General features: G+C 42.2%; 1 protein-coding gene and 1 pseudogene across 1 annotated transcript; both read left to right on the forward strand.

Moving 5' to 3' along the window:
* The first annotated feature begins 4,055 nt into the window (after window positions 1–4,055).
* Window positions 4,056–5,556, forward strand: LOC147446326 (uncharacterized). Its single transcript, XM_086524691.1, has 2 exons — window positions 4,056–5,273; window positions 5,497–5,556. Exons 1-2 carry the CDS (start codon window positions 4,056–4,058, stop codon window positions 5,554–5,556), a joined length of 1,278 nt encoding a protein of 425 aa, XP_086380817.1.
* A 1,129-nt stretch (window positions 5,557–6,685) lies between these two features.
* LOC147446327 (uncharacterized) lies at window positions 6,686–10,279 on the forward strand (annotated as a pseudogene).
* Window positions 10,280–18,028: the final 7,749 nt, after the last annotated feature.

Raw genomic sequence — 18,028 nt, forward strand, 5'->3', positions numbered from 1 at the left:
AGTTTGGAGATTATAAATATCAACAGTTTGGAAGTGGAGTATGTGTGTGTGGTACATGCAAAGGCCGAAATGTCAGCCCTGTCAAATATGCAATCCGTTTTGCTACTCCTGTGGGTAGCCTGTGCAGATTTTGAAAGTGCCTTCTTTGCAAGCTAAAATCAACTTGCAGAATGGTGAAGCTGTTATGGTTATATTGTAAGGGAATGTGGTCGACACCGTTTTAAATCTTCCGCAACCCTTTCTTACTCTTTTCGATGAGAATTTGGTGGAGTTGAAGTCGTCTCTCATTGCTCTCACAATAAATGGGACATTTTCAGTTGACAAGAATGGATATGTAAAAGAATACAAAGAGGCTTAAGCTCTCCTCTTTTATATTTTGGTTCTTGTAATGCACTTCTAGGTGTTATGGCTAGCTCGCCTCTATCGTTTGTAGTGAACAGTAAAAGGGTGAATGTTGAGCCTAACTTTTTGTACACCTTTCCTAGTAATCATGATGTTTTGCAAGCTTTAATTTATCTCTTCACTTGTCCTTTGTCTCTTTTGGAGTTGGAAAAAGTGCTTCTTAATGTGATAGTTGAAGATATAGCTAACAATGACGATTCAACAAAAAATGTGTGGGTTGTACCTTGGAGAAAGTTCTCTCCTCTTGATGTGGTTTCCTTGCATGACCATCTCCACACCTTGACGGCTACACGTCGATGTACTCAGTATCTAAGCATACACTTAGTCGATTTATTTTGTCGTCAATTTGGTGTCATGTGTAATGTGCATATCTTTCAAAACAACAAGCTCAAAAATTATGTCTTTTGTGGTGATTCTAATTTGGCATCTTCATCCACAACTCCTTTGCTTGTTTCATACAATGCCATTGCTGAGTTTTTATGGCTTCCACTATCTACAAACCATTTGAAACTACCTCGTTGTGTGTGGAGCAAAGATGCGATTACTTGCTTGATTAAAGAGAGACCTATAGCTAACACTAAAGAGATAGCCAATTTGTTTCAAACCACATGTTCTTTTTCATTCTCAACCAAACAATTTATGACAAAGATTTATAAAATTTGGAATAAGGCTCAAAAGAATGGTGATAGAGTTCCAAAAGAACGCTTGTCTACATTTGCAAGAAAGATATTGGATGTCCCCATCTACCCTTGTGCGTCTTGCAATGTTCTCTTTTTCCGCAAAAGTCTGACGCAGCTCTCAAATGAGGAGATGGTTTTTTTTAAAGGATTGAAAGTGCTTTCAACTTCTAAGCCCAATTCACTAGCATGTGGTGCATGTAGGTATGTGTTAAAGTCTCAACAAGTTCCGCCATTTTGCATGCAAGGTGCTCTTGTTTTCAACCATATCATTGAATGTGTTGCATAACTAAATAGTGTGGAACGTCATCTTGTTTCTTTTAGGATTCCATTTGCTCAAATAAGAGAGCTTAGCTTTGAGGGGCAATATGGAATGCGAGGAAGCATTGTCAATGTTATGGCAGACTTGTCAAGAATTCAAACATTGTTGCCTCGTTTTGCTAATGACCAAGCCGTAATTATTGTCGAGATCAAACGAAAACTAGAGTACGATCATGCCTATATAAGCGGTGTTGTGCGTCCCGTATTTGTGCTCCATGCATTAGAACAACTCATGCAAAAGCCATTGTATATCGAAAACGGTGCTGCCATTGATCCTTGTTGGCCATCTTCATTTTGTCTAGAATCTGATATTGCTATGTCTTCTGAATTTGACGCATCCGCGGACGAAATTGAAGCACCATCAGACACTCTCATCCACGGTCTGTACTCAGCCCAACAAGTTGTGGATCCCAATGCGCATGCTAAGAGTGTTGCACCTTGTGAGGGGTTTACTCCATTGAGTCTATTTGACGATGAAGCTTGTGAAGAATTGTCTTTTCCAACTCTATTCTTTGGAGAAAGAAGACGTTATCATTTGTTGGCAAAGCGAAAATATCAAAAAGTGGCCCAATGGGAGCTTAAGAATGTTGACAGGCGGTTTGCAAGAGACATTGAGAACATTTTTTTCAAGACAATGAAGATTATCATTGGCAAAGTCCTCGGCTCTATATGGGTGCGCTTGCGTAAGGGGAAGTTGCAAGGTCGACACCTTCAAGCTAACGATGTCCAATCGACAACCAACATTGAGAAATTGCTCTCATCACAAATTGATTACAACGACTTTGAGAGCTTGCACACTTCCACTGACTACAAATCAAAGCTTAAGCGCAATGCTTTTGCCATGATTCGCCAATTAAAACAACACACTTTTTTCATCACATTCTCGTGCGTAGAGCAAAGGTGGAAGCCTTTGATAGATTGTTTGACAAAATTGAATCCAAATATCATTCAAGAACAACAACCCTCTAAGAGTGCTTACATTAGAGCTCTCGTCCGATCAGATCCCATCACGACAGCTCGGTATTACTTCATAGATTCAAGGAGATGAAGAAATAAATAAAACGCAACAGAAGTATACTTGGTGAGCTCATAGATTATTTCTTCGTCACCGAGTTCCAACAAAGAGGAAGCCAGCATGACCATGGATTGCTTTGGATAAAAGATGCACCTATATTTGGGGTTTCATCAAACACTGAATTAGTAGACTTTATTGACACACATATAAGCACAAACAAAGACGAACTTGATGAATCCTTAAGGTCTCTCCAAATTCATTCTCATCACAAAACATGCAAAAAACGCAAAACTTTATGTCGCTTTGGCTTTCCGCGTCCACTCGCAAGAATGACGCTCATTTTATATCCTGTCGCAGTGAGTGACTCAACCAGAAAACTTCTTGCTGAGAAAAAGGTGTGCATCGATGAGCAATTTCTTGCTTTGGGTCGTGAACCTGTATTGTCATTTGATGTGTGGTTGGAGATGCTATGCATCGATGAAGAGCACTATCTCCAAGCACTCTGCGTAAATCTCTCAGAGCCAATGCTGCTTCTAAAAAGAGACCCAAAAGACATCTTCACAAATAACTTCAACAAAAAACTATGTGCTTTGTGGGATGCAAACATGGACATTCAATTCATTTTCAATGCCCACGGTGCTGCTACGTACTGTACATCATATATGACAAAGAACGACACATCCATAAGCAAGGCGATGAAACAAACACTTGAAAGATGCAAGAAAGACAACTGGCCAACATTGGAGCGATTGAAAAAAAGTGGCGGTGCCTTGATCAACGCATAGGAAATGACATCGCAACAAGAAACATATGTCACCCTTTCGCTACCTTTGCATAGTGCTACCAGGCAATTCGTATTTGTGAATGCCGACTGGAGCTACGAACGCACATTGCTGCTTAAAAGGAGAACCACGTTGGATTCTTTACAACCCAAAGACACAAACATCTTCTTCGACGACCAGGTGACAAAGTACACACATCGTCCACCTAGTTGTCAATCCTTGTGCTTGGCTGAGTATGCGAGCAACTACAAACTTGTACGAGGCTGCCCACGCAAGCTAAAAAAGCCTCGCATCATTAGATATGCCAACTTCAACATGGCAAAAGACCCTGAGAGACATTATCATGAGCTTTGCTTGCTATTCCTTGCTTTTGTTGCTGAAGAATCAGGCTTCAAACCAGCTCCAAACTCTTGGAAGGACAAATATAACGATCACCTTGCAATCATAAAGGAGAATCGTCAAAATTTCTCAAAATTGGAGCCCATAGCTTCCAACATTTCAGAATCCTCATTGTGCCCATCATCGACAACACAAACTACAGAACTTCACAAGTACGATCTAGATCTTGATCTTCGACGCACTCCACTTGTGACAAGGCCCCTACCTGCTTTTAAGAAGATGGCGCTTCCAAATGAGCAATATCATGCACTTATGGAAACATTGAACATTGAACAGCGATCACTTTATGAAGATGTGTTGACCAGAAAACGATTAAACCCAGCACAACCTATCAATCTGTTTTTGACGGGTGGGACAGGAACAGGGAAGACTTTTGTGCTCTAGACTATAGTCCAAGGACTCATTCGCCATTATAATCTAGCTATCCAACTTGACATTGAGCTCCCCACAACTTTGCTAATGGCATATACAGGAAAATCCGCCTTCAATCTTGGAGGGACCATGATTCACTCAGCTTTGCGCTTGCCCCTTGTTCTCCAAGTGAACGTAGGCCTCTCTTCAAGTAGTCTTGCCGAACTCTCACAACTATACAAGACTCTTAGACTGGTTGTATTTGACGAAGCCTCTTTGATAGGTAATAGACTTGTGAGAATCATAGACACAAGGCTTCGTGCTATCAAGAATAACCACACGGATCCATTTGGTGCATTGGATGTTATATTTTGTGGAGATCTCTGCCAAGCAAGCCCAGTCCGGGATCGTTGGGTCTTTTCTGAGCTGCAAGATCCTATCGAGCTCCTCGCACCCTCTTTCTGGCATACACATGTTAAATGCCACGAACTAAAGAAAATAATGCGCCAATCAGATAAGAAGTTCATTTCACTTCTCAACAGAATACGAAAGGCTGAACACACAACCGAGGATTTACTCTACATCAACTCCACTCTCACCAACAAGCCTTTTGACAAGTTCATCATACCTCACCTATTCTTCACGAATAACTTGAAGAATCAACATAATCTCCTTATCTTCGATGGTTTGACAACCCAACCATACATAGTACATGCAAAAGACACCTTCCACAAAACATGTTCAAAAAATCTTGTCGTTCCAAACGACCCCCAAATGACTGCAGGTTTGGCTTCCGTCCTAGAGCTCAAAAGTGAGATGATAGTTTTGGTCTCTGGTGGAAACATCAACATATGCGATGGCCTAGTAAACGGTGCCGATGGAATCCTCAAACACATAGAGAGAAGAAATCATAGACATATTGCATGGATACAATTCTTTGACTCTTCGACGGGGATAAAGCAGCGTGCAGAAAGTACACATCTCTACAATGAACACATTGAGCAACAATTGACACCAACACTTGAAACAACAAAAGAATTCCAAATTGGAAAGAATTTGTTGAATAGCGTGTCTAGAACACAACTCCCTATTCAAGCAGCAAATGCACGCACAATCCATAGATCGCAAGGCTTGACAATGCAAGCTGTTGCATTCAATCCAAGTGCAATCAATGCGCATGGCTTGGTATACACAGCTCTTTCCCGTGTTAAGGATCTTGTTAATATTCATATCCTGAAGCTGATACTTCCAAACCATATCAAAATTGATACAAATGTCCTTTTTGAGCTTGAGAGGCTAGAAAAAGATACAAAATGGAAATATGAGGTTTGTTTCCCTTCCTTTTCAAAGACACGCATTACATCATTCAGTCTCTCAACGTTGTCTCCATCAAAAAACATCTTCACAAAATCAAATCCGATCCCAACTTCATGGCATCAGACATTTTGTGCCTTCAAGAGACAAGGGAAAAGGTTGCCTTTAACTATCTTGCGCCGGATTTTAACCACATTCACCACTTCAACAAATTTGGTATGTCGGTCTTTTGCAGGAAGCATATGACCACTCATTCCACAAACAAATTCTCAGCTCCTGGAGTCGAAATAATTGAGGCGTTCTTTTCTGCACATGATATGCCTTCGTTTCATATAGTTTCAGTTTACAAATCACCAAAAGATCCTCTGCAATCTTTAGTGCAGCTCCTAAATAGCGTGTATGATAAGATTACTGACATCCAAACAAGCGTCATCATTGGCGATTTCAACATTCACAATGATCTCATGAACACACAGTATCGACAATTGGAAGAAGAACTGCAATCGCGTGGATACAAGCAACAAATTCACGATGTGACCACTGTGTACAACTCAAAGCTTGATCACATTTGGTTCAAAACCACTGTCACATCCCCAATTTCTGGCACAAGATTTTGCTATTGGTCAGACCACTCTTCCACCCATCTTTTGCTCCCAAAATAATGCCCTCATCTATTCTCTTTTGAGCGGAACACAAGAAACTCAGCACTCATCATCTAACAATTTCCCCTCAGCTAGCTATCTAAGATCTTTGGTTTGCTCCTTTCCGTTTCTTCTACTCTTGCTCTCCATCCAGTTTGTGTGGTTTTTTTTCGACCTATCTTCCCATCTTCTTGCAGTAATCCCCTTAATGAAGGATTCAAGGTGTGCGGACACCAAGTACGTGCGACACAAGTGGCTTGACGTCTACATCATGCATTAAGCATACGCAAGCAGGTACGCTTGCAAAAGCTTACGCACATTGTGTGTCTTGAACCAAGCGAGTAGCTCAGCTGAACCATGGAGTCAACAACACAAACAAGAAAATCGCTCGTTCAGAACTGCACAGTGTATATAGCAGACCATGTCATAACGCAGTCAGCTACAAATACAGCCCGTTCAAGGAACAAGTCTCATTGATTGCGCCACCACTTCCTGCACCAGCAAAAAGCAGATGAGCACGGGCATGCATGAGTGCAACCCAGAAACCAGAGAATGTAGTTGTCCTCCTGGATTCCAAATCACATTCACTAAGCCCGCTTGCACATCACAAGATGATCCCACCAAAAAATGCAGTTGTCCAGAGGAATACCAGATGCCAAACTTCAACTCTACTTGCGTCCTGATTGACCCTGCCCATACCTTGCACGCCATCGAGATTCTAAGAAGCTGCTAAGAAACCAATTAAGGAAGGTGTTAGCCCATGTTTGTAGTAGCTCTACATATATTTTTCAAGAAGCTATGTCAAACAGTGGCATGCTTTGGCACAGACTCAAGTTATGGCAGGGAGTGCAAGCTGACACTTTCAAAGCAAGAGGAAGGGCACTGGACTTCATGGAGTGCTTACAGATCCTATCGGCTTCTACCTCAACTCAAAGAGAAGCCAATGGGTTTGTCAAGGTGCCAGTTAAGAGGTTGGATCAAGTTGGAGTTTCAACACAACACAACATGGATAACCAATTCAAAGCAGAGGTTGTGGCGATTGGTAACGTGTCGCACGTCAATCTGGTTTCTCTGAAAGGATTCTGCATGGAGAAGAATGCGCGTTTGTTAGTATTCGAGTTTATGCCAAGGAGAGCTTGTAGTAGACGGGAATCCAAGAAGAAGCAGCAAGTTCGTCTATGGAGTAATGGGTTTGTGCGTAGTTATGCTGCCAATGATTCTCTTGGCAAGCGACATAGCAGGGCAGACGCCTGTGCAAGCTCCGGCCTCCATCACCGACTACGATTCGGTGGTGCTGAAATTGCCGGACTGCCTCGGGTATGTCATGGGAGGCGTGGCGACGCCTCCTGTTACGTGGTGCTCTAACCTCTTGGCCGTTATCAGTACCTCGCCGCAATGTCTTCGCCAGCTCTACAACACCTTCTTCATAGGCCCGCTTAACATCAACATCACCCAAGCTGTGAATTTTTCCCCCTGTGTGCAAACTGACCACTCTTGACCCCAGCCTTTGCTCAGGTGCGTGCACACTCTCTCTCTCTCTCAACCCTGCATCTTGGATAGGTCCCTTTCTTGTGTAGCAATTGGCCGCTCAGTTTACAAACTCAATTGTGGTACCATCACTTGATCCTTGCAGACAAAAAGGTGTTGTGCTGTAAGGCAACCCTACATTAGAGTTGTGGGAATTGAGCAGGCAACTGAGAGCTCATCAAGGGGGATCTCTTCATTCACAGCGGATGAGGTAAGTCTTCTTCAGCATAGTGGTATAGGATCATCATAATAAAAATATTTTTGTCGCTTGCATGATGATCTTATCTATGGCAGGAGCTCGAGTTCAAGCAGTTCGCAAGGAGGCCAGACACCTATCAAGCATTATGTGCCTTGATTGCCCCCACAATCTTCGGTCATGAAGATGTTAAAAAAGCAGTTGCTTGTCTCCTGCGTGGAGGGTCTTGGAACGTATTACGTGGAGCTATTATTCTAGCTGTTTTAACTCTTGAGGCTCTTTCTTCGCTTTGCCTTATGTGCATTCTGTTGAGCTCTCACAGAAGCTGCCAGATGGGTTCTTGCCAGCTCCGAGGTGACATAAATGTCTTACTTCTTGGTGATCCGTCTACTGCCAAATCGCAGGTTTGTCAAGTGCCATTGCTTATGGGTCATGTGTACGTCCTGCAATGTCGATCTAATGCCCAATAATCTGTTGGCCAGTTTCTCAAATTTGTAGAGAAGACTGCTCCCATTGCTGTATATACCTCTAGAAAGGGTTCTTCAGCTGCAGGTTTGACAGCTTCTGTCATCCGAGATGCAAGCACAGTAAGATATTTTTCATCTTCACTCCCGTACTGGCAGCTTTAAGGAATTGCAACTATTACATGATTTTTTGTTGTTTTTGGCTTTAAATATTAAAATATTTTTCAGCGAGAATTCTATCTTGAAGGACGTGCTATGGTTCTAGTAGATGGAGGGGTTGTATTTTTGATGAGTTTGACAAGATGCATTCAAAAGACAGGTACTGCCAAATACCAAGTTTCATAATGACTTCCTAAGTAGCTGTGAATTGATGTCAATTGGTGCCATTTACTTATGCAGAGTTGCTATACACGAGGCCATGGAGCAGCAAACTATTTCAATCGCTAAGGCAGTCATAACTACTATTTTAAACTCAAGAACATCTGTATTGGCAGCTGTGAATCCTCCGTCTGGCCACTATGACGATTTAAAGGTGAATTTTGTTTTTGTTGTAACCTCATAGAGGTTTTCAATTCTTTTTGCCATTTCAGCTCATGTTTCGTTTATGCTTTGCATTAGACTGCTCAAGAAAACATCGACCTTCAGATTGCTATCTTATCTCGGTTCAACTTGATCTTTATTGTCAAAGATTCTAGAGATCGTCAGCGAGACATGGTATACAAATTGCTCCTCTGCCTTCTTCAGTGAGCATGTATTGATGACCTTCTACAGTTTGCTCACAAAAATCCTTGCTGATGTCTATCTTCATATTACAGCAAATTGCAAAGCATATAGTAAGTGTTCATACAAGTGCTTAGTATTTGGACTAGAGTAGTTGGATTGTTACACAAGATGTTCTCATCCTGCTTGACTTCTTTCCTGGTTTGTAGGTACATTGAATACTCCCGGCATCATTGCTCTACAAGACTTCCAGATACTGGAACAACAATGCTGCAAAATAATTATGTGCGAATCGAGCAGGTAAACGTTGGCATCATAAAGTTTTTGGTGGCTGAGGGTGAGGTTGAGTATGTGTTGGAGTCATAAAGCTGTTGGTTAGAGGGTAAAGTAAAAGTTTTGGGATTTTAAATGGTTGTTCATTAATGCAGCAAATGCGGAAACAAAGCCATGAGTCCGGTGAAGCAAGAGCCATTCACACAGGCAGCTTGAAGCTATTCTATGGATAAGTGAATCTCTGGCAAAGATGCAACTGCCACAGAGGAACATGTCAGCGAAGCCCTTAGATTGTTTCGTGTATCCATGTTGGATGCGGCTCACTCAGGCCTCAATGACTATATCACTGTGACCCGTGAAATGACGACTAAAATTCAGGTAGTATGGAGCAAGTCTTTGGATGTCCTGTGCAAGAGTAACAACATAACAACCTTGCTAATGCTGGATACACTTATTGATACATTGCAGAAAATTGAGATGCAGATAAAGCGACGCATGGATATTGGTAGTTACATGTCTGAAAGGCGCTTCATAGATGAACTGGGCAAAATGGGGATGGGTCAGAGTAGTGTAAGTATTTACTCTAAGGATGTTGCAATGCTGTCTCAAGAGGCCACGTCTTATCTCAATTGCTTTCCTCAAGGTATTGGTTAAAAACATTTCTATTTCAATGCAGGTAAGACGGGCTTTGGTTATCATGAGCCAGAGAGATGAGATTGAATACATGAGAGAAAGGCGGGTCATTCTGCGGAAAGCGTAGGGAGAGTGTATTTGACACAAGTGGACTTGTCTATATAATCAAACAAGTGGGTCATGTGCACATTTGATGTTGTTGCAGAAAATGTCAGGTGGATATGAGAGGCCTACCTCTTGGCCTTACCCAAAGCTATCTCAATGGAAGTTCATGTAAATTATCCTTGGCAAGGGGGTTTTTCAACACCATCTCTGCTAGTAAGAGGGTTAAACTCCCATTACCTTATAATCTTTGTCACTGAAAAATGTGGAAACCTCCGAGAACCACATATGAGTATCATCATTGGAATTTGTTTGTGTATTGAATTTGTGTTAGACATCACTGACTACAATATAACCAGGAGCGGCAGGTTATGTTACATGTATTCTCCCCAAGCTGAAGTTTATAGTGATATGTTTTTGTATAACTGGTTGAAGAGGCTTCTTCTATCTTATAAAGTGTAGCAACACGCGACCGATGAAAAGTTTACACAGAATATTTTCATTGTTGATTAAGGCCATATATATGTAAGTCTGATAAATACAACTATTCTTGTATGCAATTATTCTTGAATGTGTATGTGAATATATGGACATATTCAAAAGTATGTATGATATCACGAACACTTATAAAAGTTGAACTCCAAATTTGTTGCACTGGGTTTGATAAAGTTTTCTAGCAGAATCTTGATACGAGTGGCATTGACTTCAAAAAGGAAACTGCATTTTGAAGGTCTAGGGGTGACTGAAATGTTACCCTCTTCGCCCTTTTCTCTTTTTCTTTTTTGGTTGAAGCTCTGAGGTGCTACTTTCTTTGTTCAAAAGGTGTGGCTTCCAAGTTTTATAATTGCTTGTTCATGCTGGGGCACTACAAGATTTCTTTTTATCATGCGCTGTTTTGTATTTGATGCACCTTGTTGCTATGATACAGTGAAATCTAGGCATACTATAACTGCGTTGAGTTCTCAAAACTTTAGTATAAAAGGAGAAAAGAAGCATTCGTGCAGTCAAGTGGAGATTCATTTTCTTAATCAAGGATAGATGAGGGGACTTTGCTAATGTGCCAACCTAAATTTCTTGCTCAATTTATTTATAGGGCAGGCCTTGTGATGATTAATCACTTGTTTTCTCCAGCCCGCTGACGGTTATGAGGGTATTTATATTCTGCAGCTTTGACTTGTCATAAGGGGGGGCTCTCATCGACAGTCTTCTTAGGGAATTGACCTTGATAGTGGAGACGACACCTCGAGGGAGGGGTCGAATCCAGAGGGCAGTGGAAAGCCCTTAGGTATGGATGAGTGATTCCAAGATTGACACCTTCAGACCTGAGAAAGTTATGAGGTTGACAATGGACTCAAAGGCTTATTCATCCAATCCAAAAAATTGAAAGCCATCAACATTTGGTGCCAGTACATTATTAGAACTAGTTCTCCACGGGGCGATCACGCAAAGTCAAAATAAAGTAGATGATGGGTATGTGATGCAGACAGAATTCAATCTAGAAAACTGCTATTTGAAGCCTGGAGATGTGCTACACTCACTCAATGGTATTATACTTTATGGGAAACCCAAGGCCTATGGGAGTGGGCATCAGTGGCGACCAACAACAAAAATGCAATCTGTCAGCTCACGGCAACTGGTGACGGGAGCAAAGCGAACCCCGACGGCCTCTAAAACACCGGGGACCAAATGGCGTGCCTCGAGCCTGTCATGGTAAAGCAAACAGGGGGCACCACCTAGCTTCAGCGGCTAGGACGCAAACAACACACCACCATAACAAAGTTTTTATCCAAGAGAGATGGATGCTTGGGAGTAGTGATGAAGAGGAAAGGGAATGAGATCAAGTGGAAAGGGAATGAGATCAAGCTTATTTAGAGAATAAGGTGATGAAATTGGGAGCATAGGGTAGGGGAATGAGAAGGGAGAGAGTGGTAGAGCACATGGCGGATAGGTGGGAGTTGATGGCGAAGACTCGCACGAGGGTTATGGCCATAATCCTTCATTTAGTTGCCCTTCATCTTCCATAGCCCAAGGGTGTAGAGGTCATGCTCAAGACGAGCATGGTGATTGTAGTGATGGTGATGGTGTGGGTGTGTGTGTGTGCACTAGGCACACACAGTGCATAGTGTGTTCTTTGGTGATGTTGTGTGTGTATTTAGTGTGATGGTGACCCCTCTTTATATAGGGGAGGAGGGGGGAGGAATTCTAGAATTTATAAATGAAGAAATCATTATCTACATAGGCCATGTGACTGTGGGCCCCACTTGTCTGGCTGTGTGTATACCTGCCAGAACAGCAGTCTCATGAGAGAGAGACTAAGAGAGAGAGATGGGTTGATGAAAAAAAGTGAGAGGTGACATGGAGAATAAAGTAATTACAAGAGGGGAGAGAGGGGAGTGTGTTCAGAGGTGAATCTGTGTGCAGATGTGTGTGAACACAAGAAAAATCAGGTAACCACCGGGTGGGGATGGGTCTGTGGGCACCTTTTTCAGTGAAACTGAGTGTGTATGAGTGTGGGGGAGGTTATTTAGCTACAATACAAGAGACATGGTGCCCTTTAGAGAGAGAGGGGGGTATTTGGGTCATGGGATATGATAGGAGAGAGAAAGGGGGTGCGGGGTATACTATTTTGGAAGATAGGATAAGTTGCATGTGAGTTAGGGTGCATTATTGGTGAGTTAGAATGCATTATTGGTGAGAGGTGGGGTAGCTTGAGGGGAGAGAGAAAGGAGAAAGGACAAGGGAAAGAGAGAGGGGGTTGACCTTTTGAGTGGAGGAGAGGAAAAGGGACACACAGCGGGGCAACAGTGAAGAAAAAGGAGGCAAGGTGGGGATGGGCTGCCCCGTAGGCATGAGGTGGCCTATTTTACCTTTCTCATATATTTACATAATCATACTTTTTTTTTTCTTACTTTTCCAATGCCTTTTATCACTCCCTCCCTAAGGGAAGGTTTCCATGGGGTGGGGACAAGAGAAGAGGGGTATGGGAGCTTGGCTTGTGAAAAGCCCCCATCACTGGAAAATGATTTTATGTTGCAGGATGTGCTTTCGAGCAAATTGTGCAAGAGTCGGTGATGAGGGGAGGCATATGGGGAGCTTCTCATTTTGCGTATATTATGCCGCGGATGCCAAAGTTCTATCCAAATGAGGAATTTATGGACTATTGCCCGGTGTCGGCCACTTTCAAGGGTTTTCCTCTATGGCTTCAGGACCATGAGCAAAACCCATCCCCAAGTATGTGGATTTAAACATGGGAAATTTTGGCGCATGCCGAAGGGAATTAGCATTTGCATCTTTCCCAAAGGTCTGCTATGAATGCCGTTGAATTGAACACTATGTCAAGAATTGTCCAAAGGTAGTAGTCGCCCCCTCCCCACAGAGGATCATGACTACTTGGAGACGGGTCACTAGAGAGTTCATGCCTTTAGTAGATGTTGATAAGATGAAAGTAAAGACCAATGAAGAGGCTGGGACACGCGTTGAGGTGGCTAAAGAGAAGGAGTGCTCGACAGTGGAGATGCAAGAGGAATTAGCAGCATCGATCAGTCCCTCTGCTAAGGTAAGTATGGAGAATCAGACTGAGGAGAAGCAAGACAAACCTAAGCCGATGTATAACCCTGTCATTGAGACACGTTTATCAAGTTTATCTAGTCAACTTGACTCGAATGCAAATAAAAATCATGGCATACAAATGGACCTCATGAGTCATTTGTTGGAGGTCAAGTGTATCATGAAAAACACTATCAGTTTGCATAAGCAAATGACAAAGAAAAGATGATGCTTCCAACTCTCGTTGCCCTGTCTTGGTGGTCAAGGGGTGGGTTGTGGCAGGGCCTCCTCCATGGTGGCAACCTAAAGGCATGCTGTGTCTCCCGATGCTATCTTTGGTTTAAGGGTGGCTCCTTTATCAGCCAATGTACGAGGTGATCCTTTGGATTGGTGGTGTTAGACTATGGGTCGAGTGGAGCATGGCCTTCATTGTAACTTTTTGTTTTCGAACAATCTATAAATATACTCACTATTGTGAATTTGAGGGGAAAAAAAGATCTAATAGACCATTTGTAGATTGTTATATACCCAAAGTGTATAAAAGTATACCATTCAAATTTGAGCAAAGAAGAAATATACTTAAATTAAGGCATGTGTGAATTTGCTTCCACAAAAAGAGTTTAGAAACAAAGAAAATTAAGTATGGTACAATGTAATTGGCAAACTTTGAACAAAATAGCATATTATAGATATAGACTTAAAAATATGCTTCATAATGTATGTGTTTTAATGGTTGTTTCCTTGGAGTTATACTATAATATATATACTTTTGCAAATAACTACATAGCTAAGAAAGCTTTTCTAAGAAGAATACTATCATGCAATCTTTCTTTAATATCATACCAATTACTGCTGTCTACTATTGTGCCGGAAAACACTTGCTTAAATATATCTTTGCCCTTGAATTCTAAACTTAATGATTCAAAGAGGCACGTTTCCATAAAAATACTTCTTTAGATTCAAAGAGGCACGTTTCCATAAAAATACTTCTTTAGAGTAGTTGGAGAATCACATTAAACTTATCTCTGTACACGTGACTACTGGATCTGGAGAATCTACAGGGTCAAGGGATTTCTTTACTTGTAGTCTTCAAAGGGATCGTGCAATGGGATGACACAAGTCGCACCTTTTAGGTAGGCACGGGGTGCAGAGGAGCCTATCCATTTCAAGGCTCCATTAGCCTCCAGTGATATCAATTCTCTTGCCACTGCCTTCATCCTTTTGGCCCTCTTTAGTCTTGGGACACCGCCTTCACCCGTTTGGCCCTCTTCAATCTTGGGACCTTCACAACTGACGTAGTTGTTACTGTCAAAATCCTAGGTGTAGATGCAAGAAAAACAAATGAATTTTCTTTGCGTGGGTGTTCAGGGAGTTGCAGTGTGAAGCTTTGCACCTCTACCGTCTTTTCTTGCAATTTGGTGACTTCATTGTCACAAATCATAGCCTCTTTTTCCTCCCCTATTCTTGTCCCTTCGCAACTCTTTACTTGTTTCTCACCCTCTTCCACTACTGTTTCCTTGACAAGGACATTCATTGACTTCCCCTAAACTAGAGGCCTGGGTTATAGGCTTGGAGTTCACGTTAGTCCTCATGGGACAATCCTTGGCAAAGTGCCCAAATTTGTTACACTCAAAGCACGCCCCAAAGCAAGTCCCGAAATTGAGCGGAATAGTTACAAGTCTAGCTCTAACATTGATCTCCATGCTTTTTTGGTGGTGTCTTAGAAACATTCCGACCTATACAAACCCAATTAGAGGACTCTCTTAGACCCCCTTGTTAGAAACAAATAAGGGGGTGCCCAGTTGGCTAGCAAGCATTCAGATATTATCCCAAAGTCAACTAGGCAAGCCCGCAAATTGGACCTCGACAGGAGGAATTTTGCCGAGTCGAACACTCGCTCCCATGGTACTACACAGACAATAGTTCTGTTAAATATAAGGGGACCTTTATCTAGGATCTTTGAAACGTTGGATATCTCCTTAAATCTAACTAAGGAAAATCCCTTGGCTAGGTAAGTAGACTTTTCTATTGTTCCCCCACGTTCAAGGATTTACAGCCCCTGAATTCATTGTATCAAATATCTATTCGGGACTCTCCCACCGAAGCCAAACACAAGCGTTAGCTAAGCTTGCATGGCTAGCATAAGAGCTAGTAGAATCCCAAAAGTAATAGCCTCCGCAACCTCCACTTGTTGTGACAAAGACTTATTTAGAGCACTAAAGGCTAGATCCGCCAGTCCATCTTTGAATTACCCACTACACTTTGCCTATGAGTTAGTTCTTTTGTTACCATTAGGGCTCTTGTTCCAGTCAAGTCTTAACATTCTTTAGATTTTCATGGTCTGCATCACTTGAAGTCTCATTAGTTGAGACTTTAGCGCAAAACTTAGTATCAAGCCCCTTCAAGATGCTAGCAGAGATTTTTGGTTTGAGAGCTATTGCTATACAAGGTGAAATTCAAGGTTTAACTTTGCCCAACAACAACCAGCTCTTAGCCAAGATGTTCGTAGACAACTCCCTCCTCTTTTTGAAAGCTTTCCCTCAGGTGGTGAGGAAGGAGCTAGAGATTGTGCAGACATTTGATGTGTCTTCACGGTCAAAATGTATTACTGAGAAGTCTAGATCGGTCTCCTTGACGGAGAATGACATCATTTGACCTATCACTATGGTGAGAGGAGATTGTGTCTAAAGAAATGATACTTTGACATCTATGCGCTCCCTTTGGGGTGGACGTTACACACAAGCAAAGGTTCCAATGGGTCCTGGTGAAGATCTAAAGAAAAATGAGAAGGTGGGAGTATGTGTTGCTTCCCTTTCCAAGTCGGGTCAAAGCGATCAATTCATTTCTGCTTCCTTATATTGTCTTCACCAACCTGCTCCTCACAATAGCTAATGTATCAAGAAGGATTTTTTAAAACTTATTAAAAGACTCTTATGGAGGAGCAACACTAAAGCCTGGTTACCATGGCAATGGGAAAAGTGGGAAGTTGTCGCTCGACCGATGGTCCAAGGTGGCCACAAAATTCTCAACCTTGTTGTTCATGTTGAGGCCCTGTGTACCAAGTTTGTGGTCTCAATCGAAAAACAAGACAAGTCTTAGTCTATCACGACTAAGGATATGATAGACAAGGGAAAACTTTTCTCTAAAGGTGGTCAGTGGAAAGGGATCGAGGTGCATGACAAACTAGTAGCCCCGAGGTGGTCTAGCTTGAGACTCGGTGGCATCATGGGAGAGTTGGTGCAAAAGTGCAATAGAGTAGCATGGGTATGGAATGGGATGAATTAACTAGATACATATAGAAATCAATCTTGCATTGGTCCCCTTGGCTGTCTAAAGCTGCTGGTGTAATTCTTAACCCTTATTGGAGAGATATTGCAAGAAGGATGAACAATAAAGGACTCCAGCGGTTGATCCACTTCTAGGATGGAAACAACAAGTGTTGGAAATCTTTTGACCAGATGGCTGCCCAATTTCAACTCAATGGCACTGAAAAGCTACTTGTCAATAGAGCGGTAGAAGGCCTTGACAATATTCTCATGTCGATCTGGGAATCTACTTTTGAGTGGAAATCTTGGACATGGCCCATGAGTAGACAATTCTTTAAACCTGATACCAAGGGAATTTACCAAGTGTTAATGCACGAGGCTGATTGGTTTGCCCCTTTGAACAAATAGTGGAAGAAACAATGGTCAGAAGCTCATTGGGTTGAGGTCATGAAGAACATTTGGAATCCACAATGGCCTCAATTTATGACGGTATTTCTATGGAAGGTGATGTGGGGGGTTTGCCGACAGGCGTCAAGATTTCAGGCACATGTATCGAGTCCGATAGATGTTTAGGGTGCAGATTGGATGGCAAAGACCTCGACCACCTTTTCATGGAATGCCCAACAATTTAGAGGCATGGCAGGAAAGGTGTGAAAATGGATACAAAGAACGTGGAAGATAGGGTTTCTCAAGAAGGATCTATGCCTTGGTCGGAAACAGTGTCAAAATCCTGTGGTTCTACAGGGGAAGAGGAGTCTATAAGGTTCTCCTGCACTTCTCATTTATCAGAGTCACTTTCTTGGCCCGATAGTCAACCACAGCGTTGTTCTTGTGGTACCAAGGGATTCCTAGGAGGATGTCACACCCTTTCAAAGGCATGATTGTAAAAGTCCTCATGCCCTAAATACCCCTGACAATGCAAACAAAGTTTTCCAATGACACGTGTAATGGAAACATCCCGTCCGCGTGTTGCTAGAACTGCCTCCACCTGTGGCCCCATCCTATGGGGCCTAATTCTAAGTCAAGCCGCCTTTAAGATTAACCCTTGTTATTGATCCCACTTGCTTCAAGTATAGATAATTGTTTCTTTAATCCTGGATGTGTTCTACTTGTCGCATGAAAGGTCTTCCCAATATGATTTCGTAATTGAGTTTCTTTCCAACGTCTACTATGGCAAAAGTGTGTTGATATTCAATCCCACAGGAATTAACTATCACTTTTTCAAGTAGTCCTAAGGGTCCTTCGATATGTCCATCAGCCAATTGCAATTTCATTCGAGTTTGTTTAATGGCTGGTTGTCCCCAGGATTTCCATACTACTTTCGTGGTTATGGCTATGCCTGCCCCACTATCCATTATTGCCATGGTTTCTATGTCATTATATTTCACTGGAAGGATTG

Source organism: Adiantum capillus-veneris, chromosome 12 (genome assembly GCF_014529385.1).
Source record: "Adiantum capillus-veneris isolate H3 chromosome 12, ASM1452938v2, whole genome shotgun sequence".
NCBI classification, from domain to species: domain Eukaryota; kingdom Viridiplantae; phylum Streptophyta; class Polypodiopsida; order Polypodiales; family Pteridaceae; genus Adiantum; species Adiantum capillus-veneris.

What these genes read in the sequence shown, in the direction of transcription:
- LOC147446326 (XM_086524691.1), top strand. Translation starts at nt 4,056, where the DNA reads ATGGCATATACAGGAAAATCCGCCTTCAATCTTGGAGGGACCATGATT. An exon ending in ATACAAAATGGAAATATGAG is followed by an intron (nt 5,274 to 5,496) that starts GTTTGTTTCCCT and finishes GGTCTTTTGCAG; the next exon opens with GAAGCATATGACCACTCATT.